This window comes from Phacochoerus africanus, chromosome 4 (genome assembly GCF_016906955.1).
Source record: "Phacochoerus africanus isolate WHEZ1 chromosome 4, ROS_Pafr_v1, whole genome shotgun sequence".
Classification (NCBI taxonomy): Eukaryota; Metazoa; Chordata; class Mammalia; order Artiodactyla; family Suidae; genus Phacochoerus; species Phacochoerus africanus.
This window is the reverse complement of record NC_062547.1, coordinates 88,455,280-88,478,193: the sequence shown is the minus strand read 5'-3', so window position 1 is coordinate 88,478,193 and position 22,914 is coordinate 88,455,280. Positions and strand designations below refer to the sequence as shown.

The window sequence follows — 22,914 nt, the reverse complement described above, 5'->3', positions numbered from 1 at the left end:
AAACCAAAATTTACAATATATGACCATCTTGAGTATTTTATCAAATTTGCAATAAAATTACTCAATGTAATGTAAATGTGTATTTTTAAAGGATGATATTGTAGATAGCAGAAAATAGTGTTTTATGCTCAAACATATATTTTTAAATTTTAAATTATTTCCCTTTTTTGGATAATGTTAAGGGCTACTGCCATAAGATATGTCAAGGCAGTACCCCCTGTGCTATCAATCCTGGTATCCCCAGAATCTAAAAATACCTGGCACATAGTGTGCACCCAATAAATGTTTGTTAAAGTGATCTTAACAAATAACTAGGGAAACAGTCTTAGCTTTTTTCCCCAGGATATTATGCTTAAAGATAAATGTATTAAATATTGGTCATTTTTAAATTGAGAAAATAAGAAAATGAAACATCTCTATATTACGACGCACTTATATGCTATAAAATCTATTTACCTTTACAGCACTTATGGCCGTATCAAGTGTTGAAACCTCATGGTCTTTGTGGGTGCCAAACATCTTGTCCACAGCAGAAATTGGGCATTTGCAAGTGTAGCAGTATGTGTCAATCTGGGACCTTTTAGGTTCCTTCTCTGCAACCACCTCTAATGATAACTGGGTTTGTTGTGTCATCTCTCTGCCCAAGTCTTTCTGTTCAGCAGACATGCTTTGTTCCACCTCACTCACAAATTCATTTTCACTGACATGCTCAAAGGATTCCTTTCCTTGAGATAACACATCCTCGGGGGTGGATTCTGAATACAGTTCTTCTGATAACGTGTCTTGAGTAACTACTTCATAATTCAGGGATTCAGCAAATTCATACTCGTCCTGAACAGGGCTACCACGGAGCCTGTCCGCACTTGGCTCAGGGGAGACCATTATTGGTGGTTCCTCTTGCAGTGTTTCTTGAACACAAGTGGCACCAGGTGAAAATTCTTCTTCTGGGAAGGACACTTGAACTGGGACATTCAGACTGACCTCTGGATTTGCATTTGCTGCCTCAATAGCCTGACTGCTCGTTTCATCGACTCTCTCCAAGACATGATGGGTGTCTTCAAATGGAACCGCATAGCTTATCCTCTGGGTAACCACTCTGACCTCCTCAGTGATGGGAGCTTTCCTCTGCATAGCTACAGTGTCAAGGGTCTCCACATGGCCTAGTGATTCTCCTTCCCTGTAAGCAGCTTTCTGTTTCTCTTCCAGACTCTCCTCCTCCGAAACAGTTCCAAACCTCCCCCAAATTTCCCCTTCTGCAGTTATTGGTTCATATGAATCATCCTTACCAACTGGTTTTTCGTCTAGACCTTGGCCTTGGTCCTTTTCAGTTACAGATGTGTCATGGAGAATGTCATCTTTGAGTATGTATTTCTCAAAATATATTCCCGTTCCATCATCGGTGTCAGAATTTCTGCTAGGAAATGATGCTTCAGAATTCACACTGTCACCTTCAGAAGCTGTCTCTCCTTCCCTCTTTTTCTCTCCAACTGCTTCTTCATACAGATCTTTGTATAAAAATGCAAGTGCAGGTGGTTCCTCCAGAAGTTCAGGATTAATGGCTTTAGCAGTGGTAGGAAATATCTGGGTTCGTGACAAAACTCCTTCCTCTGCATCAAATAAAGGCATCCCAGGTGACTTTGAGTCCACATCTCTATTTGTGCTCTTTGGAGCATCTCTGTCAGCTGATTTTTGGATAACCAAAACCTTTTGGGTTTCTGGGTCAGGTAATTTGTTATAGTCCTTTTCTGGTCCATAAAACCTTTCATCTAATTTCACCAGGTCATACTCATGTTCTAGGGCACTTTCCTCTGAACGTTCTGGGAAAGAGACAGTTTCTTCTGGAGCTTCTTTTGATAGTTCTGCTTCAACATTTAATTTCCATGGAGCTCTCTGTTTTTCCGGGTCTGGGGAGATGTTATAATCAATCAATGTATATTTTTCAAAATAATCCTCTTCACTGGGAATTGCGGGTGGATTAAAGGCTAAATCACCAGTTTCTGAATCTGGGGATAGCTCCTTTTCAGTTCTATGAGTTTCCTCTTGTTTGCTTTCTTTCAATGGTGTAACTTTTTTATCAGCATCTTCTAACTTATCCTGTAATGTTTTATGGCAAGCAAGTGCTTCACTCTTGTCATAGAGGGATAGAGGTTTAAATAAGGGCTTCTCTTCCAAATATTCTAACTTATCTTGCATTTGTTCACTTTCTTCCTGATCAACAGAAGAAATGAATGCAGGAGCATGAATATTCAATATCTCACAACCTTCAGAAATGATACTAAAGGCACTCTTCTGATCTTCTGAAAGTCCAGCTGGCTTACTAGTCGTAAATTCTCCATCTTTTACATATGTGCCTTCAGGCTCCTTGGAAACCACCTCATCAGCATGGACTGTTGATGCATTAATTATAAATTGAGCATAGTTGCTGCTTGCTAAAGAGTGTGGTTCATTTACATGGGCATCTTCCACAGCTTCCAAGTGGTGCTTTGAAATGAGAACAGATTGTTCAGACATTTCAGATGTTACATCTCTAGATGTTTGAACAGTATGGTCTTCATGCCTATCTGGAGTCAATTCTGACCATGATATTTCTTGTTTCTTCATTTTACTAATTTCCGGAGACCCTTCTGAAACACGTGTTTGTGGTTTCACAGACGACAACAAATATGGTGTTTCTAAGTTCTTCGTTTCACCAAAAGGATGATCTAAAATCCTTTCAGATTCTTTAGATGGAGATCCTTCTCTCATACTTTCTTTTGGGATATCTACTGGAGCATATTTTGGTGGCCCCGACACTGTGACCTGTCCCTTTTCTTCACTGTGACTCACCACATCCTCGTTTGACTTTTCCAATACCAGATTTCCTTCCTTAGGTGAAGAGCGGTCATCTATTTCATCACGATAAGGAAGATCCAATGGAACCAAAGTCTCGCTTTTCTCCACAACTTTATGTTCTTCTAATGGATGTGGTTGGACACTTACTGCCTTTGTTTCCCTGATTTCTGGGTAAGCCTCTGAGATCAGGGTTTCTGATTTTTCAGTAATTGCTGTAGTTTTTTCTAGTGAAAATGGTTGGGTTTCACCCAAAGAGTGACTGAAAGAGATCTCTAACTCTACAGGCATATGCCTGGCTATATTCTCAGAACAAGGCTGAATTTCTTGCTGCTGCTTTCCTTCTGAAAATTTTTCTTTTTCTTCTTTCTCCTCTTCAATAATTTTGTATCTTTCTTTGTGGTCTTCATTGTGACAGACCTGCTGCCACACAGCAGCAGGTTTTGCTTCTTTCAATGTAACAGGGCTCAATCCATGTGTAATTTGTGCCTTCCCTATTTCATTATCACCTCTAAGCTGTAATGGGGCCACAGGTTTTTGTTTTTCTGCCAGAACTTGCTTTTCTGCTGAAGAAAATGATCTCGTTCTCAAGTTATCTTCCTCCTCTGTTGGGCTAACAGATCTGAATTTTATTTCCTCTTCAGAAATTTTCAAGGAGGTACGTTTTGGCATTTCTTTCTCTAGTCTATCTTCATCAAGATGAATTAAGTTGCCTTTAGATTCTTCTATTGGCAAAATTATTGACTCCAGCTTCTCTGATTCCTCTGTGGTGTCTTTAATTGCAAAGCTAGATGACGGTGATTTTGGCTTTTGTGGCACTTTATCTACTGCATCAAATGAAAAGAGTGATTTTTCTTTTTGATCACTTCTTGGCTCTTCCTTAAGAATAGAAATATTCCATTTAGACGGAGGGGCGATTTCTGGCTTCTGGAGTCTTTTACTGTCAGTGACATGAAGAGGAACAACATTTTTGGCTTCTTCCACAATGGATTTCTCACCTTTGGGAGAATAAGATTGAATTCTAAGATGTCCCTCACCATCAGCAGAAGTAAGTATTGAGTTTAGGTCTGTCTCCTCTGTATAGTCTAGGACTTCTTTCTTCCCATAACCTTCACTAGATCCCTCCAAGTTGGATTTTGGCTGTTGCAAAACATCTGCATTTGATAAAGATGTGGGTTTTTCTTTAAAGTCTTGACCCTCACCAGATTTAACTAAAGTATCTCTGGGTTTGTCAGCAATTTTAGGTTTGGGCTCTGGTATTATGTGATCAGCTGGCTTCTCAGTTGCCTGAATGTCAGCTGGAGCTGGACCTCTAGACTCTATCACAGTCTCTGCTTTCTCTACAGATGGGCTTGGCTTGGCTTCTAAAGCTTCTTTTTTGGCCACTTTATTATCTGGAGTGCTTGATCGAAAAAACAAACTGGACATCCATGATGTGAAAGATGAAATCCCTTTCTTTCCCTTTTCCTCAGAAAGGCCTGGCTCCACTGCCTTCTGCACCTCAGGCGGCTTCTGTACTACCTCAGGTGACTCTGGGAGCTGAGGTTCTTCATTTTCTTGGGTTGAGGGGAGGGGTTTTGTTTGTGTGGGTATTTTCACTTCAGATGCTGGTTTCCCTCTCTCATTAGCATCATCTACAACCTTTGACAGAATCACTTTTGATTCTTCTAATGGCTTCTCTCCACGTGAAGGACACACAGGCTGCTGTGCTTCTTTTTCATTGCCCAATGCAGGTTCTACCTCTTCTGCCAGAAAATGGGCTGCTTTCACAACAGAAGGAAGAGTTTCTGATTTGACCTGGTCCACTGATGGGCCAGACACTGGTTCCCGGAGGATTATTTCAGATGGTGTTTTGATTTCTTCTTGGCTGTCTTCTATGCAAGGCCTGGAATATTCTCTGTTTGCTTTCTGCAATACCAAATTCTCATCCCCCATGAGAGGAAGGGTCTGCTTCCCCTCTGCATCATTTCTCTCCACTTTTCTAGCTGGAACTAAAGATTGTGGCTTGGGGGCCAGATTTATTTCTTCAGAAGAATAAGTCTTAGTTGACAAGGTCTCTGCATGACCTCTGGAGGTGTCGAGAGTAGGCACCTGTTCTTGTAATGGTAAGTGAGATTCTTCTGCAGAATGTGGCAGAACTTGCTTTCCGATTTCCATTGTATGGTCCTTCTCTGACAGAGTAGGCTTGAGCTCTCCTGTCATGAGATCACTGGTACCAAAGGAACCCAGCTGCACAGATTCCGGCACTCTTTCTTCATGATAACCTGCCACATCTTCTGGCTTTTTCAGCATCCAGTTTTCATCCTTTGGAGAAATAAGGGCCTCTTTCAAGTGTGTTTCTTTAACATATGTAGGTTCAGTTGTTGTAAATGATCTTGATTCCTCCAAAGGCAGATTTTCTTTCATAACCAAAAATGGTTTAGTACCCAGATCTTCTTTATCTGCAAAAGACCTGCTTACGTCAGGTAATTTAACAGTTTGATCTGAATGAAGTCCTTCTTCGGGCTTCTCTTGTTCCATAAGGAGGTCAGAAGAAGCAATCTTTGATGGCTCTGTTATACTCTGGGGTGCATGAAATGAATTTGGTTGGTCAGTTTCTTCCTTTAGTCTAATTATAGTATCTCCTGTCACTTGTGCCTTCAAATTTCCTGTCGACAGTAATGAGCTGATTTCTTGTTTTTCCCCCTTTTTAAAGTCAGCTGAATGGGTCAACTCCTCTGATAATCCTTTTAAAGACAACATGTGTGGCTGAAGTTCTTCTGGGCTGTCTCCTTCAAGCAGAGAGGTCAATGCTTCCTTTGACCCTAAGCTAGGAGAGAAAGATTTAATTTCTTGAATCTGAGGTTCCTCCCTAAGGCATGATGAAATCTCCGAAATTTCAGGCACAGGAGTTGACACATGAGGTTCCCTGTTTTCTTCTTTTCCTTCTCTGCTCCTAAGCTCAGCTGGGCCCTTTTCTAAGACAGAATCCCCTGTTTCAGTTACAGGAGCTTTTATTTGTTCTGTATCTATAGATCCACTTTGCCTACCTAAACCACTAGTGAACTCTGAGCCAGCATTTGGTAATTCTGATATTCGATGTGGCTTGTCTTTTTTCTCAGGTTCCAAAAAGAGCTCTGCTGGAGCAAGACCTTGTTTTTCTGATAGGAACTCTCCCTGACCTACAGAAGATGTCTCCATCACCTGTTTGTTCTTATAGTCTCTGAGGGTTGGTAATGCTGGAGGTAAATCTTCTGATGCTAAACGTTCGAACTCAGGAGAAGAACCTGCCATTTCCTCATTCTTGCCTTTTGGAATGATGTGTTTGGGCACAGGTGACACATTCTGTAAGGAAGGAAGTTCAGTTTCTGTTTTCTTTATCTCACCACCTCGGTTGAGCAAAAGCACATGTTCAGGTCCTGATACCTCTGCAGCAGACATGGACATTTTCATCTGTGATAGATCCAAATGTTCAGAGTCAAGGACGGGAGACAAAGAAAGATCTTGTTTGTTTTCCACCATTGCTTCCTTTGACACATCTGATTGCTGAGAAGGCAATGCTTTGGTTATTGGCAACTCAGGTGTAACTTCAGTTTCTATCTTTGACAAAACAGAATGCTCTGATATTGATGATATGCTTGGAGGTACATCAAATTTAATTTCTTTCTCTCTTTCTGACCAAGTTGGATGCTGGGATATGGCAGTTTCAGGGGGAGAACTAGCTTTAATTGCTACATTTTCTTCTTCTTTAAGAAGTGAATGATCATCTGTAGATGATACCAGTGGTGGCAAACCACTTCCTAATTCACTCTTTCCTACTTTTGTTAAGACTGAATGTTCCACAGGGGTCGTAAGAGACAAATCTGTTGGGATTTCTTCTTTTGCTAATTCAGGTAAACTTGAATCATGCTTTGTTACAGATGTGGTTACTGAAGGACTAGGTTCAATTTCTTGCCTTATTTCTTCTGACAAAGCTGAAGATTCTGGTACAGGTGGTTCATGCTCAACTTCCTTTTCCACTCCTGGTGAAGCTGACTGCAGCAGTCCAGGTGTACCAGTTATTTTAGAAACGTGTTTCACTTCTGTTTTCACTACAGATAAAATCTCAGGTCCAGAGAAAGATGTTTCCTTTAGAAGTGAATATGGTTTTATTACTTCAGGCTCATTCTCTGACAACATTCTCTGTTCTAGTTCAGATGTCACAGTTGGAGCTAAATCGGGTTTGACATCCTTCTTTGGCTCATCTACCAAGTCAGGCAGAACTGAATATTTCATCCCAGACTCTGGAACATTTGGAGGCTGAGGCACCATTTCTTGATCCCGTAATACATGTGCTATAGCTTCTTGAGAATCGGGCACAATTTCTTCCCCATTTTTAACTTTTAACAAAGCCATCTGTTCATCTGCAGATTCTGGAGTGAGTGATGCTTTGGGTTCTTGTTCTTTCTTAACTGCATGGACTGCGTCAGGTGAAACTAAACACTGAGATGTAGGCAAAACAGGTTTGGTTTCTTCCTTTACAATGGATGATTGTACAGGTGTTGCAGCTAGGGATGAACTAGGCTGAATCTCTCCCTTTTCTGAATCACTGGTTAAACATGGTGGATTCAAGTCTTCAGACTCAGGTTCTAAATATGTTCGCGTTCTCTTCTTCTGTGCCAAAATGAGATATTCAGATACAGATGTTGAGGTTATTTGAACATCTGACTTAATTTCTGCCTTCTCTGCTTCATCTGTTGAAGGTAGCTGACTCAAGTCTTCAGGTGTGGATGTGGAAGGAGGAGGTTCAGCTCTTTGCTGCTGTGATGAACTTAGATGCTCAGGGACAGGTGTCGTACTTGTTGATGCAATTTCTTCCTCATGTGCTTCTGCGAAGCTGGAATATCCTTGTGCAGCCATCGCAGTTAACAGTGAACCAGGCTCAATTTCCTTTTTGTTTGTTTCTGGAATCCTATATGGTGGGATGGAAGCTTGTGATGCTGAGTCTGGAGAAAAAAGTTCAGCTTCCTCAGTGTCTTCATCTGACAAAAGAGTGTGTTCAGACGGTGATGTTAAACATATTGGAGAATCACACTCAAATTCTCTTTTCTCTGCTTCCTGGGCTGCATAGGATGGAAATGAGAATTCTGACACAAATGCAGAGTCTGGAGAAAAAGGTCCAATGTCTTCTTGCTCTTCTTCTGAGAAGTTCACAGGTGAGGAGGTCCCTTTTAGATTCTGATGGGATATATGGATAATTGGTTCCTCCTGTGGTTCTGGTGTTGCAAATGGTGGCACTGAAAATTCAGAAGTAGAGATAGAAGAGGGTGTGTACCGATCCACTTCCACTGTCTCTTCTTCTGATAGGGCCACGTGTTCAGATGGAATGGTTGAAAGTGGTGGGACCTGGCATTCAGAAATCCCCTTAATTGTGTCGGGTGGAAGAGGGTGTTCAGGTACAGAGGCCACCTCAGGGGAATACAGCCCAGTGTCTTCCTTCTCTTCTTCTGATAGAATCTTGTGCTCAGAAACTTCTTTTGATTTTAACAGGGAGACATCATCAATTACTGTCTTTGGGGATTCCTGTGTTACGTTTGGTAGAACTGCATATTGGGAGGTCAGTGTTGAATCTGGAGTGAAAGGCTCATTTCCTAGGTTCTCATTCTCTGATAGGACCATGTGTTCAGATGTAGCAGCTGAAAGTGGTGGGGCCAGCCATTCAGAAGTCCCCTCAGTTGTGTCTGGTGGGAGAGCGTGTTCAGGGACAGAGGCCACCTCAGGGGAATACAGCCCAGTGTCTTCCTTCTCTTCTTCTGATAGAATCTTGTGCTCAGAAACTTCTTTTGATTTCAACAGGGAGACATCATCAATTACTGTCTTTGGGGATTCCTGTGTTACGTTTGGTAGAACTGCATATTGGGAGGTCAGTGTTGAATCTGGAGTGAAAGGCTCATTTCCTAGGTTCTCATTCTCTGATAGGACCATGTGTTCAGATGTAGCAGCTGAAAGTGGTGGGGCCAGCCATTCAGAAGTCCCCTCAGTTGTGTCTGGTGGGAGAGAGCCTTCAGGGACAGAGGCCACCTCAGGGGAATATAGCCCAGTGTCATCCTTCCCTTCTTCTGACGAGATCATGGGCTCAGGAACACCTTTTGATTTTAATGGGGACTTATGGTTAGTTGTTTCCTTCAGTGACTCTTTCGTTGCCTGTGATGGAAGTGAATATTCAGAAGCAGATGTGGAATCTGGTGTGTAGCGCCCACTTTCTGAGGCCTCTTCTCCGGACAGGACTACGTGTTCCAATGTAACTGTGGAAGACAGTGGGGACTGGCACTCAGGAGTCTGCTCCATTTTGGATGGTGAGAGAGAGTGTTCAGAGGTAGAGACTGAAGCTGGGGAATAAGGCTCAAATTCATCATTCTCCTCTTCGGACAAAACTGCATGTTCAGATACAGCTTTTACATGAGATAGAGAAACTGGCTCAATGTCCTGCTTCTCTAGTTCATAGCTAAGATCCTGTGGGACAGAATACTCTGATACAAAAGCAGAATCAGTCGAAACAGACTCATTTTCTTCTCTTTCTTCCTCAGACAAAACATGTTCAGATGTTGGTGTTGTCAGCAATGGTAGAATGGTCTCCTCTTCTTTCTGCTCCACTTCAGGGGCCAAACGAGGTGGGAAGGGCTCCTCAGAAACGGATGGGCTTTCTGGGTAATCAAGTTCTATGATCTCTTCTTCTACTAAATTGGAATCTTCAGGTTCAGGGGTAGCAGCTACTCGTAGAGATGTTTCTATTTCTTCTTTCTCTGGCTCCTCTAACACTAAAGGCTCAGAAAGAGAAATGGATAGCTCGGGCACATTTTCTTCCTTGTCTCCTTTGACACTAAGAGGAGGAGGGGTGAGTTGTTCAGAGACTGGCTCTGCCTGTTCTAGTGCAGTCAGATCCAACTCTTCTCTCTCTGGGCCAAAATCTTCCTGGATAGAGGCTGCAGGGGCTGGTGAACCTGTTTCCAGAGAGCCCTTCTCTGCCTCCAGTGAAATGGAATGGTCAGCAGAAGACACGTCTTCCTTCTTTATCTCATCCACTGAAGGTGGTGAGACTGAAGAGTCATGATCTTCAGTTATAGTTTCTTGTAAATCGGCCTCCAGTTTTTCCTTTGCTGGTTCCAGGAACGCAGCTGCAGATACATCCACAGTAAGAGAGGCAGGCTCCATTTCACGGGATTTTGCTTCATCAGCAGGTGGCTGTGGCACTGACTTTGGAGTGCTGACCTGTGGTTCTTGTTCTGCTATGTCGTCATTTGTATAAGAGGAAGGCATGGGCTTGGTGGCAGATGCAGCCCTGAGAGGAGAATCAATGTACATTTTCTCTCGATCTTCATGACTGAATAGGGAGGTCGGGGACTTTGACCCTTTGGAGAGTGCACCTCTCCAGGGTGAAGCAAGCTCTTTTACTTTATCTTCTTCTATGCTTTGGGCTACTAATTTGCCTGTTTTGGAAACTGCAGTAGAATCACGATTGCCTAAATCTGGCTCTAGACTAATGGATGCATCTTTCCCCCTCCTATAATGTATTTCTTTAATTACATAACCCTTTGGCAATGTTCCATAAAATTGTAGAGGAATTAATTCTTCTTTAACTGAATTAAACATCTTGATTTTATATTGCACTGTTCCTATGTAGACTGGTCTTAACACCAACGGCTTGTGTTCTTTGTATATTGCCCCAGTAATAGGAGGTGTACTTGAAGTGGATTTCTTTTTTTCTGTCTTATCATAAATGCCAGTAGATGACTTCTCTTTCTGGGTGTTCAGTACCTGGCTTTCTGAAATTGAGGGGTTACTTTTTCTGTTTGCTGGAACATCTTGGGATTCAAAAGAATTTCTTTTTTTGTTGCCTTTCCGACGTAATAATGGTGATCCATGTTTTGACTTAGGCTTTCTTTTCCGAACTTTTTTAACTTCATCCACAATAAAGGAAACATTCCCTGGAGGAGAATTCAGAGTTGACCCTTCCAGACTACACACACCAGAAGTCTGACTTTCTTCGGAGGCCCAAGGGGTGGAAGACCTGCTTGAATTGGTCTCCCAGGTTATTCCACTATCTTCCCGTTGAACTGTTACCATGGAAAAGGAGGGGTCAGATATGATACACGTCTTCTTGGTCTTGCCCTCTTCATCCTGGTCTGATAACCTGTAGTAAATAATGATATTAATAATTATACATATTAAGATATTATGTTAATTGCATATTATAATAATAAGTTAATATCCTGTTTTTCTGGGTAAAGGATTAATGTGAAAATAAATAACAGATAAATAGTGCCATCTATATTGAAAATAAGGAAGTATGCAACATAAAGTTTAAAAATTGAAGTTGGCCTTGAAAGATACATGCACCCGCATGTTCACTGCAGCACTATTCTCAATAGCCAAGACATGGAAACAACCTAAATGTCCATCAACAGATAAATGGATTAAAAAAATGTGGTATATATACACAATGGAATACTAATAAGCCATAAAAAAGAAAAAAGCCATTTGCAGCAACATGGATGCACTAGAGACTCTCATCCTGAGTGAAGTAAGAAAGAAAAAGACAAATACCATATGATATCACTTATATCTGGAATCTAACATACGGCACAAATGAACCTTTCCACAGAAAAGAAAACCATGGACTTGGAGAACAGACTTGTGGTTGCCAAGGGGGAGGGAAAGAGAAGGGGATGAACTGGGAATTTGGGGTTAATAGATGCAAACTATTGCCCTTGGAATGGATAAACAATGAGATCCTGCTGTACAGCCCTGGGAACTATATCTAGTCACTTATTATGGAACATGATAATGTGAGAAAAAAGAATATATGCATGTATGTATGAGTGGGTCACCTTGCTGTACGGTAGTAAATTGACAGAACACTGTAAACCAGCTATAATGAAAAAAATAAAATCATTTAAAAAAATAAAATAAAATAAAAATTGAAGTCAGGATACTAAACACAGTAAAACATCCCAAACTGGAATGAATCAATATCTTGAAAAGTAAAAAAAAAAAAGAAAGAAAGAAAAGAAAAGCTAAATTCACCGCCTTCCCCTATCAGGATTGCCCCCAGATCTCCTGTGGCTCACCGCCTAGTCACCAGGACATAATGGCACTTACATCTGTGCCTTCTCTGTTACTTCTATCACTACCTTGACCCAGCTTTTTATCACATCACCCCTAGATTATTTCATTAGCTTTTTAATTGCTCAGCTGGTATCATGTTTCCCTCCTACTCTCTGCCATCCTCAATCCATCCTGCCTCTTTCCAGACCAGCTTTACTAAGAATATTCATCATGCCACTCCCTGTTCAAAAATGTCCATAAATTCCTCATACATGTAGAAAAATAAGTTCCAAATACTTAACTCTCTGATCCCTAGCTGACTCTATTTCCAATACCTACTTCAACCCTGCCCTTATATGGTACATTTCTGTCTTAACTAGATAGTTTGCTGTCCATTAAAAATATACCAAAATATACCAAAACAAAAACAAAACAGTCTGCTATACTGTACTTTTCTCCTCTGTAAACCAGGGTTCATAAGAGAACCTACCTCACAGGGTTGCTGTAAGGATTCAATTAGTTAATATACATGAAATGCTTAGAAAATGTGCCTGGGATATAGATAGCACTCAATAAACATTATATGCAATCACAGAGTCTTTGGATTAGAGATCAAAGGAGTCTGGGTTAGCATTTTCAACTGCTAACAGAGGTGTGGAAGGTGGCGTCCTTGAGCTGCCCTCATATGCCCTCAAGAGATGGCTGGCTTTGGCCATGTCTTTCAATCGCCACTGGGCTCCTGTCCCAGACTCTGCAGCAATCTTCTCCGGAATGTTCTTATACTTTCTCCTCTCTTATGCTCATGGCGTTCCTCCACTTACAGTTCTTAGCTTCCACCTTAATCTATCCTACCTACATATTTAAATGTTATCAACTCTTCAAGGCCTAGTATAAAAACCTCCAGTGTTATCATTCCTGACCAATTCAGCAGTCATATTTGCCATTAAGTTCAAGATTGAGATAAATACAAAATTAATGACTGGTGTATATACTTCTCTATAACAATAAAAACAAAACCAAAAAACTCTATGCTAAAAAACCACTAAGCATAAGAATTAAATTAAGGCACTTTTTAAAAACATGATCAGAAATTAGGTCCCTTACCCATAATTATTTATCATTGGTCACTGCTTATATTAGTGGTTCTTAATTATGGACATATTTTAGAATCATCTGCAGGGGCATTTTCAAAAAAAAATACTGATGCCATCCTATATCCCTTCCCATAGAGACTGTGGTTTAATTACACTAGGGGAGGAAATTTTAAAGCCTTCTGGTGACTCCAATTGGCCTAAACAATCTGAGCTATGAACCTTAACTAGTAATGCCTTTCTTGGTTACTCTGAATCTTTTAAGTTTGTTAGGTTAGGCTGAGAGCCAAGACCATAAATCCTTGCAGGTACATTCAACTCTGCTTTCTTAAACCTCAGAGTTTCCCCAGGAGTCGGCTGCAAAGTGATTATGGACTGCTGAGATTCTGATCTCTCTAGCATTCCCACAGAGCCAGATGGAGCTTGGGGCAGCCAGAACCCCTGGGCCACTGGTCTTCAGTAACAAGCAGCCTCATCCATTCACCCCAGTGTGTGGAAAACAATTTCATTTTCAATATGTGCAGTGAGTGAAAAAGGCTGGAAAGCAATGAGAACAGGTTTCTCCATTTCCCTGATAACTCTGCTCTCACTTATTTGCTTTGGTATTAAACTACTGAACTTAATTAGCAATAATATCCTATCTTGGTTTGAACAGAATAGTATTTTTTTCAGGCTCTTTTACATACCTAATTAAACTTATTACTCAGAGCTTTCAATTCCTTCTACCCCCTCTCCCTTCTGTTTAACCTAACAGAAGCGGGATGAAATTAAAAATTAAGGTTATGATATGCAACTGAGAAATCAGCATTCTAAATGCCCATGATTGTAGTAGTATTACAAAAACAATTATAAATTCAATTTAGAGTTAATTATTGATTGTAAATTCCATGTACTCAACCAGAGAAGTTTTCATTACCAGCTAGAATGAGTTCATGAGTGCTGAGCAGAATACTCAAATGGTGATTATAAAAAGATAGAGAGGCCTACTGAGGTGGGTTCGGTCAATCATTTACTTATTCATTCACTCATTTATTTCTTCATTTAATACACTTTTATAGAGTTTAAATACTAGGAATGCAAATATAAAGACATAGAATCTTTTCTCAAGAAATTCAAAATCTAACAGGGAGACAGAACTAAACATTTTATTACAGTGTGATAAGTTTGTTCACAGAAGAAGGGCAAAATACAATGACAATGTAATGAAAGGAAGACTTCACACAAGAAAGACACCTGCAATGGATTTTGAAGAAGAAATATGAGTTCACCAAATATGAGGAATGGTGGTGGTGTGAAGATCAGAAGGTCATTCCAGGAAAATGCCACAGAACATGCAACATGTACATATGAATAAATCAGTTTGGCTCATTGAGAAACCCTAAATATTTTAGGATGTCTGTATTATTGGAAAGGAGCAAAGGAACAGAAGAGTAACAGAGCCAACAGGAATCAGAGAATGACTATATTAGCATGTGTAAAGTCACAGCCCAAGTATTCAAATTACATTCAGTCTAAAGAAACCATTTCCCTTAACAGAAGACCAGTGGTCCCCATAGAGTTCAGAAGTTTCTTACTCAGGAACACAGGTGTTCTCACTTATGCAAAGACGTATATATCTGCTTCCCATAATTAATGGATATTGGTGATAAACATCATCTTATTTATTCTCCTCTACTCCATACAAACCAACCATCTGATTACTACTGGCTTCCCAAAAAGATTTACATATCTATGAGAGTAAGGAGAGACACATCTTGATGACTTGGGTAGCTCACACCTTTCCTCCTTGCTGAATTCGGCAAGGAGAAGGTTCACCACTTCTGAGTTAGACCCACAACTGGTACTAGAGCTGAGTGCCAAAGACTTCTCCTTCCTTTTGATGATAACTGTTATCTGATTTCTTTCTACTCCTATTTGTTAAGAGAGATTTTTGACAATGGATGAATGCTAAATTTTATTATACAAGTTTTATACAACTATGGAGCTGACCATATCCACTATTCTGTTAATGTGGTAAATTACAATTACTGATTTCTAGATGCCAAATCAACCCTGAACTCCTGGAATGACTTCAATATGGCTGTGATAAATTACACTTTTTATATTAACAGTTAGATTTTGTTTAGGAATTTTGTTCCTTTGTTCATGAAAAACTGGCCTATAATCTCCTTTCTTACACTGTGCTTGCCAGGTTTTTGTATCAGGACTGTGCCGCCTCAGAGAACAAATTGGTTAATGTTCTCTCCTTCACTATTCTCTTGAAGAGTTTGTGGAAGATTATATTTTTTCTCACTTGCATGTTTGGTCAACTTTATTGGTGAAGTCTTCTGGACCTGTGGTCTTTTCTATGATAATATTTTACTTAGACATTTAATTTATATTAAAGTGTATATTTATATAAAGTATATATATTTATATTTAAATTATATTAAAGTTACATGATTACTTGGAATTTCTTTTTGTATCAGTTGTAGTATGTTGTATTTTTCTAAGAATTGATGTATTTAATGTAAGTTTTGAAAATCATTGGATTGAAATTGTTCATAGTATCCTTTCAGGATGTTTTAAGTTTTTGTAAGTTCTAAAATTATGTCCATTTTTTTTTCAATTCTGATATTGGTTATCTGTGTCTTTTTATTTTTACTTTTTTGTCTTTATAAAAATTGGCAGAGGGGAGTTCCCATTGTGGCACAGCAGGTTGAGGATCCAGGTGTTGTCTCTGTAGCAGGGCAGGTTCAATCCCCGACCCAACACAGTGGGTTAAGGATCTGATGTTGCCATAGCTATAGCATAGGTCAAAGTTGCAGCTTGGATTCAATCACTGGCCTGGCAACTTCCATATGCCATGGGTGTGGCCATAAAAAATTGTCAAAAGTTATCATTTGGTAATCTTTTCAGATAAAGTTTGGCTTTATTGATGTTTCCTATCTCATAAACGTCTGCTTTCCATTATCTCCTTTTTTTGACTTTGAGTTTAATTAGCAAGTATTCTTCTACCTTCTTTGGATAGATTCTGACATGCCATTAATTTCCACCTTTCTCCTTGTTTAATATTAACTTAAAGCATTTCTCTTTAACCACAGATTTTGATGTATCACATAAAAGTTGGTATAAAGTTTTTTATTATTATTAATCTCAAAGTATTTTCAAATTTCCATTAAGATTTCTCATTTGACCCAGAGATTATTATTTATTTTCTTTCAGTTTTACTGAGTTTTAATTGACATACAGCACTGTAGAAGTTTAAGATGTACAGCATAATGGTTTGACTTGTGTATGTCATGAAATGATTAGGGTAAGTTTAATGAACATCTATCATCTCATATATATACAACATAAAAGGAAAAGAAAAAACATTTTTCCTTGTCATGAGAACTCTTGCTACTCTCCTAAAATTCTCCAGTTTTTTCATTATAAATGAATTTTGAACTTTGCCAAAAGTTTTTTTTTTGCATCTTTTGAGATGATCATATGATTTTTATTCATCAATTTGTTAAATGCAGTGTATCATACTGATTGATTTGTGGGGTTGTTTTTTGATTTTTTTGGCAGCAGTATGCAGCAGCTTGATGTGGGATCTCAGTTCTTAGACCAGGCCACAGTAGTGAAAGTGTCCTAACTCGAATTGATTTGTGGATATTGAGCCATCCTTTTTTCCCTGGCATAAATCCCACTTGATCATGGTATATGATCCTTTTTAATGCATTGTTGAATTCAATTTGCTAATATGTCATTGAGGATTTTTACATCTATGTGCTTTGGTAATATTGGCCAGTAATTTTCATTTTTTGTGATATCTTTGTCTCATTTTGGTATCAGGGTGATGCTGGCCTTGTAGAGTAAATTTGTAAGTGTTCCTTCCTCTGTAATTCTTTGGAAGAGTTTGAAAAGGATGGGTGTTAACTCTTCTCTAAGTGTTTGGTAGAATTCACCTATGAAGCTACCTGGTCCTGCATTTTTGCTTGTTGGGAGATTTTTTCTTTTTGTTTGTTTCTTTCTTTCCTTTATTACTGTTAATCAGCTCATTTGTATCTTCTATTCCTTCCTGATTCAGTGTTAGGAGATTATATATTTCTAGAAATTTGTCCATTTCTCCTAAGTTGTCCATTTTGTTGGCAAGTAATCAAAGTACTATCTTATGATACTTTGTATTTCTGTGGTATTGGTTAAAACTTCTTTTTTTATTTCTGATTTATTTGGTCCCTCTCTTTTTTTTTTCTTGAGTCTGGCTAAAGGTTTATCAATTCTGCTTATCTTTTTCAAAGAACCAGCTCTTAGTTTCTTTGATCATTCTGTTGTTGTTATTGTTGTTTTGGTTCTCTGTTTCATTTATATCTGCTCAGATTTTAAGATTTCTTTCTGTCCATAAACTGTGGTTTTTGTTTCTTCTTTTTCCTTAGGTGTAAGGTTAGGTTGTATATTTGACATTTTTCTCTTTTCCTTAGGTAGGCATATATCACTGAAGACTTCCCTCTCAGAACTATTTTTGCTGTATCCCATAAAGTTTGGACCATTGTGTTTTCAATTCTCTCCAGCAAATTTTTATTTCCTCTTGGATTTGTTCAGTAACCCAGTATGGTTACTGGGTTCAGTATGGTTGTTTTGTTAGCATAATGTTTAACTTCAATGAGTCTGTGTTATTTGCAGTTTTTCTGGTAACTGATTTTTGGTCTTAGAGCATTGTGATTAGAAAAGATGCTTGATATTATTCCAGTCTTCTTAAATTTACTGAGACTTGTTTCATGGCCTATCATGTGATCTATCCTTGAGAATGTTCCATGTGTATTTGAAAAGAATGTGTATTCTGCTGCTTTAGGATGGGATGTTCTCTATATATCAAGTCTACATGATATAATATTAAAGCCAGTGCCTGCTTATTGATTTTATGTCTGGATGATCTTTCCAAAGATGTAAGTGTGTATTAAAATTCCATACTATTATTGTGTTGTTGTCAATTTCTCCCTTTATGTTAATATTTTCTTTATGTATATAGGTTGAGTGTGTATATATTTACAATTGTTACATCTTCTTGGAGTAACCCTTTGATCATTATGTAATGCCCTTGTCTCTTGTTACAGTCTGTTTTAAAGCCTATTTTGTCTAATATAAGTAGTGATATCCTGGCTTTCTTTTCATTTCCATTTACATGGGATACCTTTTTCCATCCCCTCATTCTCAACCTATGTATGTCTTTTGACATGCAGTGAGTCAATTGTAGGCAGCTTATAGATGGTCTTGTTTTTATATCCATTCGGAGTGCTGTGTTATTTAACTGGAGCATTTAATCTGCTTACATTTAAAGTAATTTTGATAGATATGTACTTATTGCCATTTTGCTAATTGTTTGGGGATTGTTTTTGCAGGGTTTTTTTTCCTTCTTCTTTTGCTCTCTTTCCTTGTCATTTTATGACTTTAGTGTTTGGATTTTTCTTTTTTGTGTGTTTCTTTGATGGATTTTTGTTTGTAATTACAGTGATGTTTATTTATTTGTTTTTATTTTTATTTTTGAAATTTTGTCTCTCTAGGGCCACAGCCATGGCATATGGAGGTTTCCAGGCTAGGGATCCAATTACAATGAGGTTTATATACAGCAGTATATATACTACTGTGTGTGTGATTATTTTAAGTTGCTGACCTCAAGTTCAGTCATATTTTAACAATCTAGCATTTTGCTCCCCCTACATACACATTTAATGCTTTTTACAGCATATTTTATATCTTTTTGCATTTTTTGTTTTGTGTATCCCTTAACTATATATCGTGTATACTATGATTTTACTTTTGTCTCTTAACCTTCCTACTAGGTTTATAAGTGGTTGCTCTACTACATTTACTGTATATTTGCTTTTACTAATGAAATTTTTCCTTTTGTAACTGTCATATTTCTAATTATGGCCTTTTTGTACATCAGAAAAATCACTTTAACATTTCCTGCAAGTTGGTTTTGTGTTGCTGAACTCTCTTGGCTTTTGCTTGTCTGTCTCCTTCAAATCTGAATGATAGCTTGTGAGGAAAGTACTCATAGTTGCACCTCTTTTCCTCTCATCACTTTAAACATATCATACCCCTCCTTCTGGCCTGCCAAGTTTCTCCTGAAAAGTCATCTCATAGCTTTATGGAAATTCCCTTGTACAATACTTGTTGATTTTCCCTTGCTGCTTTTAATATCCCCTCTTTAATTTTTGCAATTTTAATTACAACATGTCTTTGTGGTTTCCTCTTTGAGTTGATCTCATTTGAGACTTCTCTTTGCTTCCTGGACTTGGATGCCTATATTTCCTTTCCTAGGTTAGGGAAGTTTTTAGCTCTTATATTCTCTGCTCCTTTCTTTTTCTTTCTCTCACTCCCTCTCCCTCACTTCTTCTGAGGTCCCTATAATGTGAATGTTAGTGTGCTTGATGTTGCCCTAGAGATCTCTTAAACTGCCTTCATTTTTAAAAACTTTTTTTTTTTGTTAAGCTTGAGTGATTTCCACTACTCTGTATTCCAGGTCACTGATCTGTTCCTCTATATTATCTAGTCTACTGCTGATTCCTTCCAGTGTATTTTTTATTTCAATTATTATAGTCCTAAGCTGTGTTTGGTTTTTCTTTACCTTTTCTAACAGTTTGTTAGAAATGTCTGACTTCTCGCTGTGTTCATCCATTCTCCCAAGTTCCCTGAACAACATTATGATCATTATTTTGAACCCTTTATCAGATAGACTGCTTATCTCCACTTCACTTAGTTCTTCTTCTGGGGCTTTATCTTGTTCCTTCATTTGGAACATATTCCCTTATTGCTTCATTTGGCACAATTCTCTGTTCTTTCTTTCTTTCTTTTTTGTCATTTTGTCTTTTTTAAGGGCCACACCCATGGCATATGGAGGTTCCCAGGCTAGAGGTCAAATTGGAGCTACAGCTGCCAGCCACAGCCACAGCAATGCAGGATCCAAGTCACATCTGCAACCTATACCACAGCTCATGGCAACACCAGACCCTTAACCCACTGAGCAAGGCCAGGGATCGAACCCACAACCTCATGGTTGCTAGTCTGATTCGTTTCCACTGCACCACAACAGGAATGCCCTTATTTCTATATATATGGTATGTTGGTTACTTTTCCCAATCCTGGAGAAGTAGTCTTAAGTAGGAGATGTCTTCCTGTCCCCAGCAACACACTTCCCTTTGGTAATCAGAGCTGTGTTGTGGGGTACCCTTTAGATGGGCTGAGTGGGTCTTTCTGTTGTGACAAACTGACTACTGTGGGTGCACTGCTAGGTAGGTGTGGTTGTCCTTCAGTTTGATTGGTTGCCCAGACCCTGCCTGGTCAGACTATCTTAAATGTATTTCTCAAGTTCAAAATACATGGTGATTTCCTAGTTATCTTTTTGTTAATGCTCTCTACTTTAACTTCATTGTCATCAGAGAATTTATTTTATAGTAAGTTATACTTTGAAATTTATTTATATTTGTTCTATGGCTGCATAACCAAATTTTTCTTATTTGTTTGTTCTGGAAAAGAACGTGTGTCCTGCAGTTTTTCAGTAGTGTTCTACATATGTCAGATAAGTCAGACTTATTAGTTGTGCCATTCAAATCTTTTTATCTTTAATGATATTTTGTATCTGCTTGTTTTATCAGCTACTGAGAGATATCTTAAAATTTTTATCATAATTATAAAAACTTAACTTTGGGAGTTCCTGTTGTGGAGCAGTGGTTAACGAATCTGACTAGGAACCATGAGGTTGCAGGTTCAGTCCCTGGCCTTGCTCAGTGGGTTAAGGATCCGGCATTGCTGTGAGCTGTGGTGTAGGTCACAGACACAGCTTGGATCCCACATTGCTGTGACTGTGGTGTAGGCTGGCGGCTACAGCTCTGATTCGACCCCTAGCCTGGGACCTCCATATGCCGAGGGAGCGGCCCTGGAAAAGGCAAAAAAGACCAAAAAAAAACTTCTTTTTTTTTTTTTTGTCTTTCTTCCAGCCAACTTTACACTGTTTGAAGCTATAAGGGAAGGCATCCAATATAAGAAATGAAAACTTGGGGCAGTAGAGAGATGATGGCAGAGTAGTAGGACGTGAGGCTCACCTACTCCCACAAATACATTGAAAATACATCTACATGATGAGTCATATAGAAAATTTGCTGAAGGCTGGCAAAAGACCTCAGGATTCTGATAGAGCAATAAAATCTTCATGAAACCAGGTAGGAGAAAAAGAAAAAGTGAGAGAACATGAGAAATGAAGTGGGAAGGGAGCTGTACCTCAAGGAGGAGGAACTGAAAAGAAGAAAAGCACCTGTACCCTGGGAAGTTCCCTGACTAGCAAGAGGACGAGCTGGGACAGAGGAGGTACTTTAGAGCCTGGGGGAAAATGCATCAATGGGTGTGAAACTGTTAAAACAGAAATAGTCCTCCACAAATGGTCAGTGCTACCACCCTGTATTTCTCAATACCTGGTATGGGCTTGGGTTGGGAACTGAAACTCAGGCTTTGGAAATCAGATTTAGAGAGGTAGCTGGGGCTGGCAACATAGGGAAAAGCTGGGGTTGGCCACGTGGAAACAGACTGGAGGGACTAGATTCTAGGACAATCACACCTGGTGGTGTAAGCTGAGGAAACCTAGACAGGCTTGGAGGCCAGGCACCATTGTTTGGGGGTCATAGAGGGAAAGGGTGGGATCTACCACTACAGCCTTGTTTCCAGTGAGCACTCTTGGGCTTCAGGACACCACCTTTTCCAGCTCCAGGAGCCATAGCACTAGCAGCTGCTGCCTAACAAAAACAGGGGAAAATGCCTCACCATTGGGGCAACAGAGATCACTCATGTCAGTGGCTCAGCAAAGGGAGGGATTACAGGAACAGCTTTCAGCCCTGTGGTTATAGAGAGCCAGTCCTGAGAGCCTCCCCAGCAAAGGGAGGGACCGCAGAAGCAGCTACTGATCTTGCCAGGTACGAAATGGTCCTGAGAGCTGTCTGGTAATGGGACAGGTAGCAGGAGCCATTGCCACCCCACCCCCTGCTACAAAAGCAGTCATGTGAACCATGAACCCCTGCCACCTCCCTCACAGACCCTGTTCCCAGTAGCCACTTGACTCCAGTAGAGGTAGTGTGATACCACTGCTCCCATCACATGCTCTGGGTACACATGAGCCACAATGACCCCCAAGAACTCCAGAATGGGCATGAACTGCTATATCTACACACCTGCTGTCAATGGGATCACAAATATAGAAATTTAGACAATGTGAGATGAGAAAGAAATAGCTTTCAGACAAAAAAACAAAAACAACTAAATGAAGAAGAGATAGGCAATCTACTTGAAAAAGAATTCAGAGTGATGACAGTAATATCAGTAATATCAGAAAAGAATGGAAGCACAGATCAAGAAGTTACAAGAAATGTTTAACAAAGAGGTAGAAGAATTAAAGAAGAAACAAAGATGAATAGCACAACATCTGAAATGAAAAATACACTAGAAGGAATCAATAGCAGGATAATGGAGGCAGAAGAAAGAATAAAGTGAGGTGGAAAAAAGAGTGGTGGAAATCATGGCCATTCTTTCAGAAAAGAATAAATAAAGAAAAGAAGAATTGAGGAGAATCTAAGAGAGCTCTGGGACAACATTAAATGTACCAACATTCACAGAACAGGGATTCCAGAAGGAGAAGAGAGAAAGGACAGGCCAGAGAAAATATTTGAAGAGATTACAGCTGAAAAACTCCCTAATGTGGTGAAGGAAATACTCATTCAACTTGAGGAAGCACAGAGTCCCATACAGGATAATCCCAAGGAGAAATACAGTGAGACACATACTAATCGAACTGACAAAAATTAAATACAACGAAAAAATATTAAAAGCCACAAGGGAAAAGCAACAAATAACATACGAGGGAACCCCCATTAGGATAACTGCTGATTTTCCAGCAGAAACTCTGCTGCTAGAAGGGAGT

The 22,914-nt window shown here is 39.4% G+C and overlaps 1 protein-coding gene across 2 annotated transcripts in view; it reads right to left on the bottom strand.

Moving 5' to 3' along the window:
• CMYA5 (cardiomyopathy associated 5) overlaps positions 1 to 22,914 on the bottom strand; it is a 115,222-nt gene that overhangs the window by 47,947 nt on the left and 44,361 nt on the right. For both annotated transcript variants that reach the window (XR_007134508.1, XM_047778182.1), the window contains exon 2: positions 457 to 10,978. Coding sequence is in view for 1 of the 2 variants with exons in the window: in XM_047778182.1 (XP_047634138.1) it covers positions 457 to 10,978 (10,522 nt within the window). In the remaining variant the exon portion in view is untranslated. The remainder of the gene's footprint in view (positions 1 to 456; positions 10,979 to 22,914) is intronic.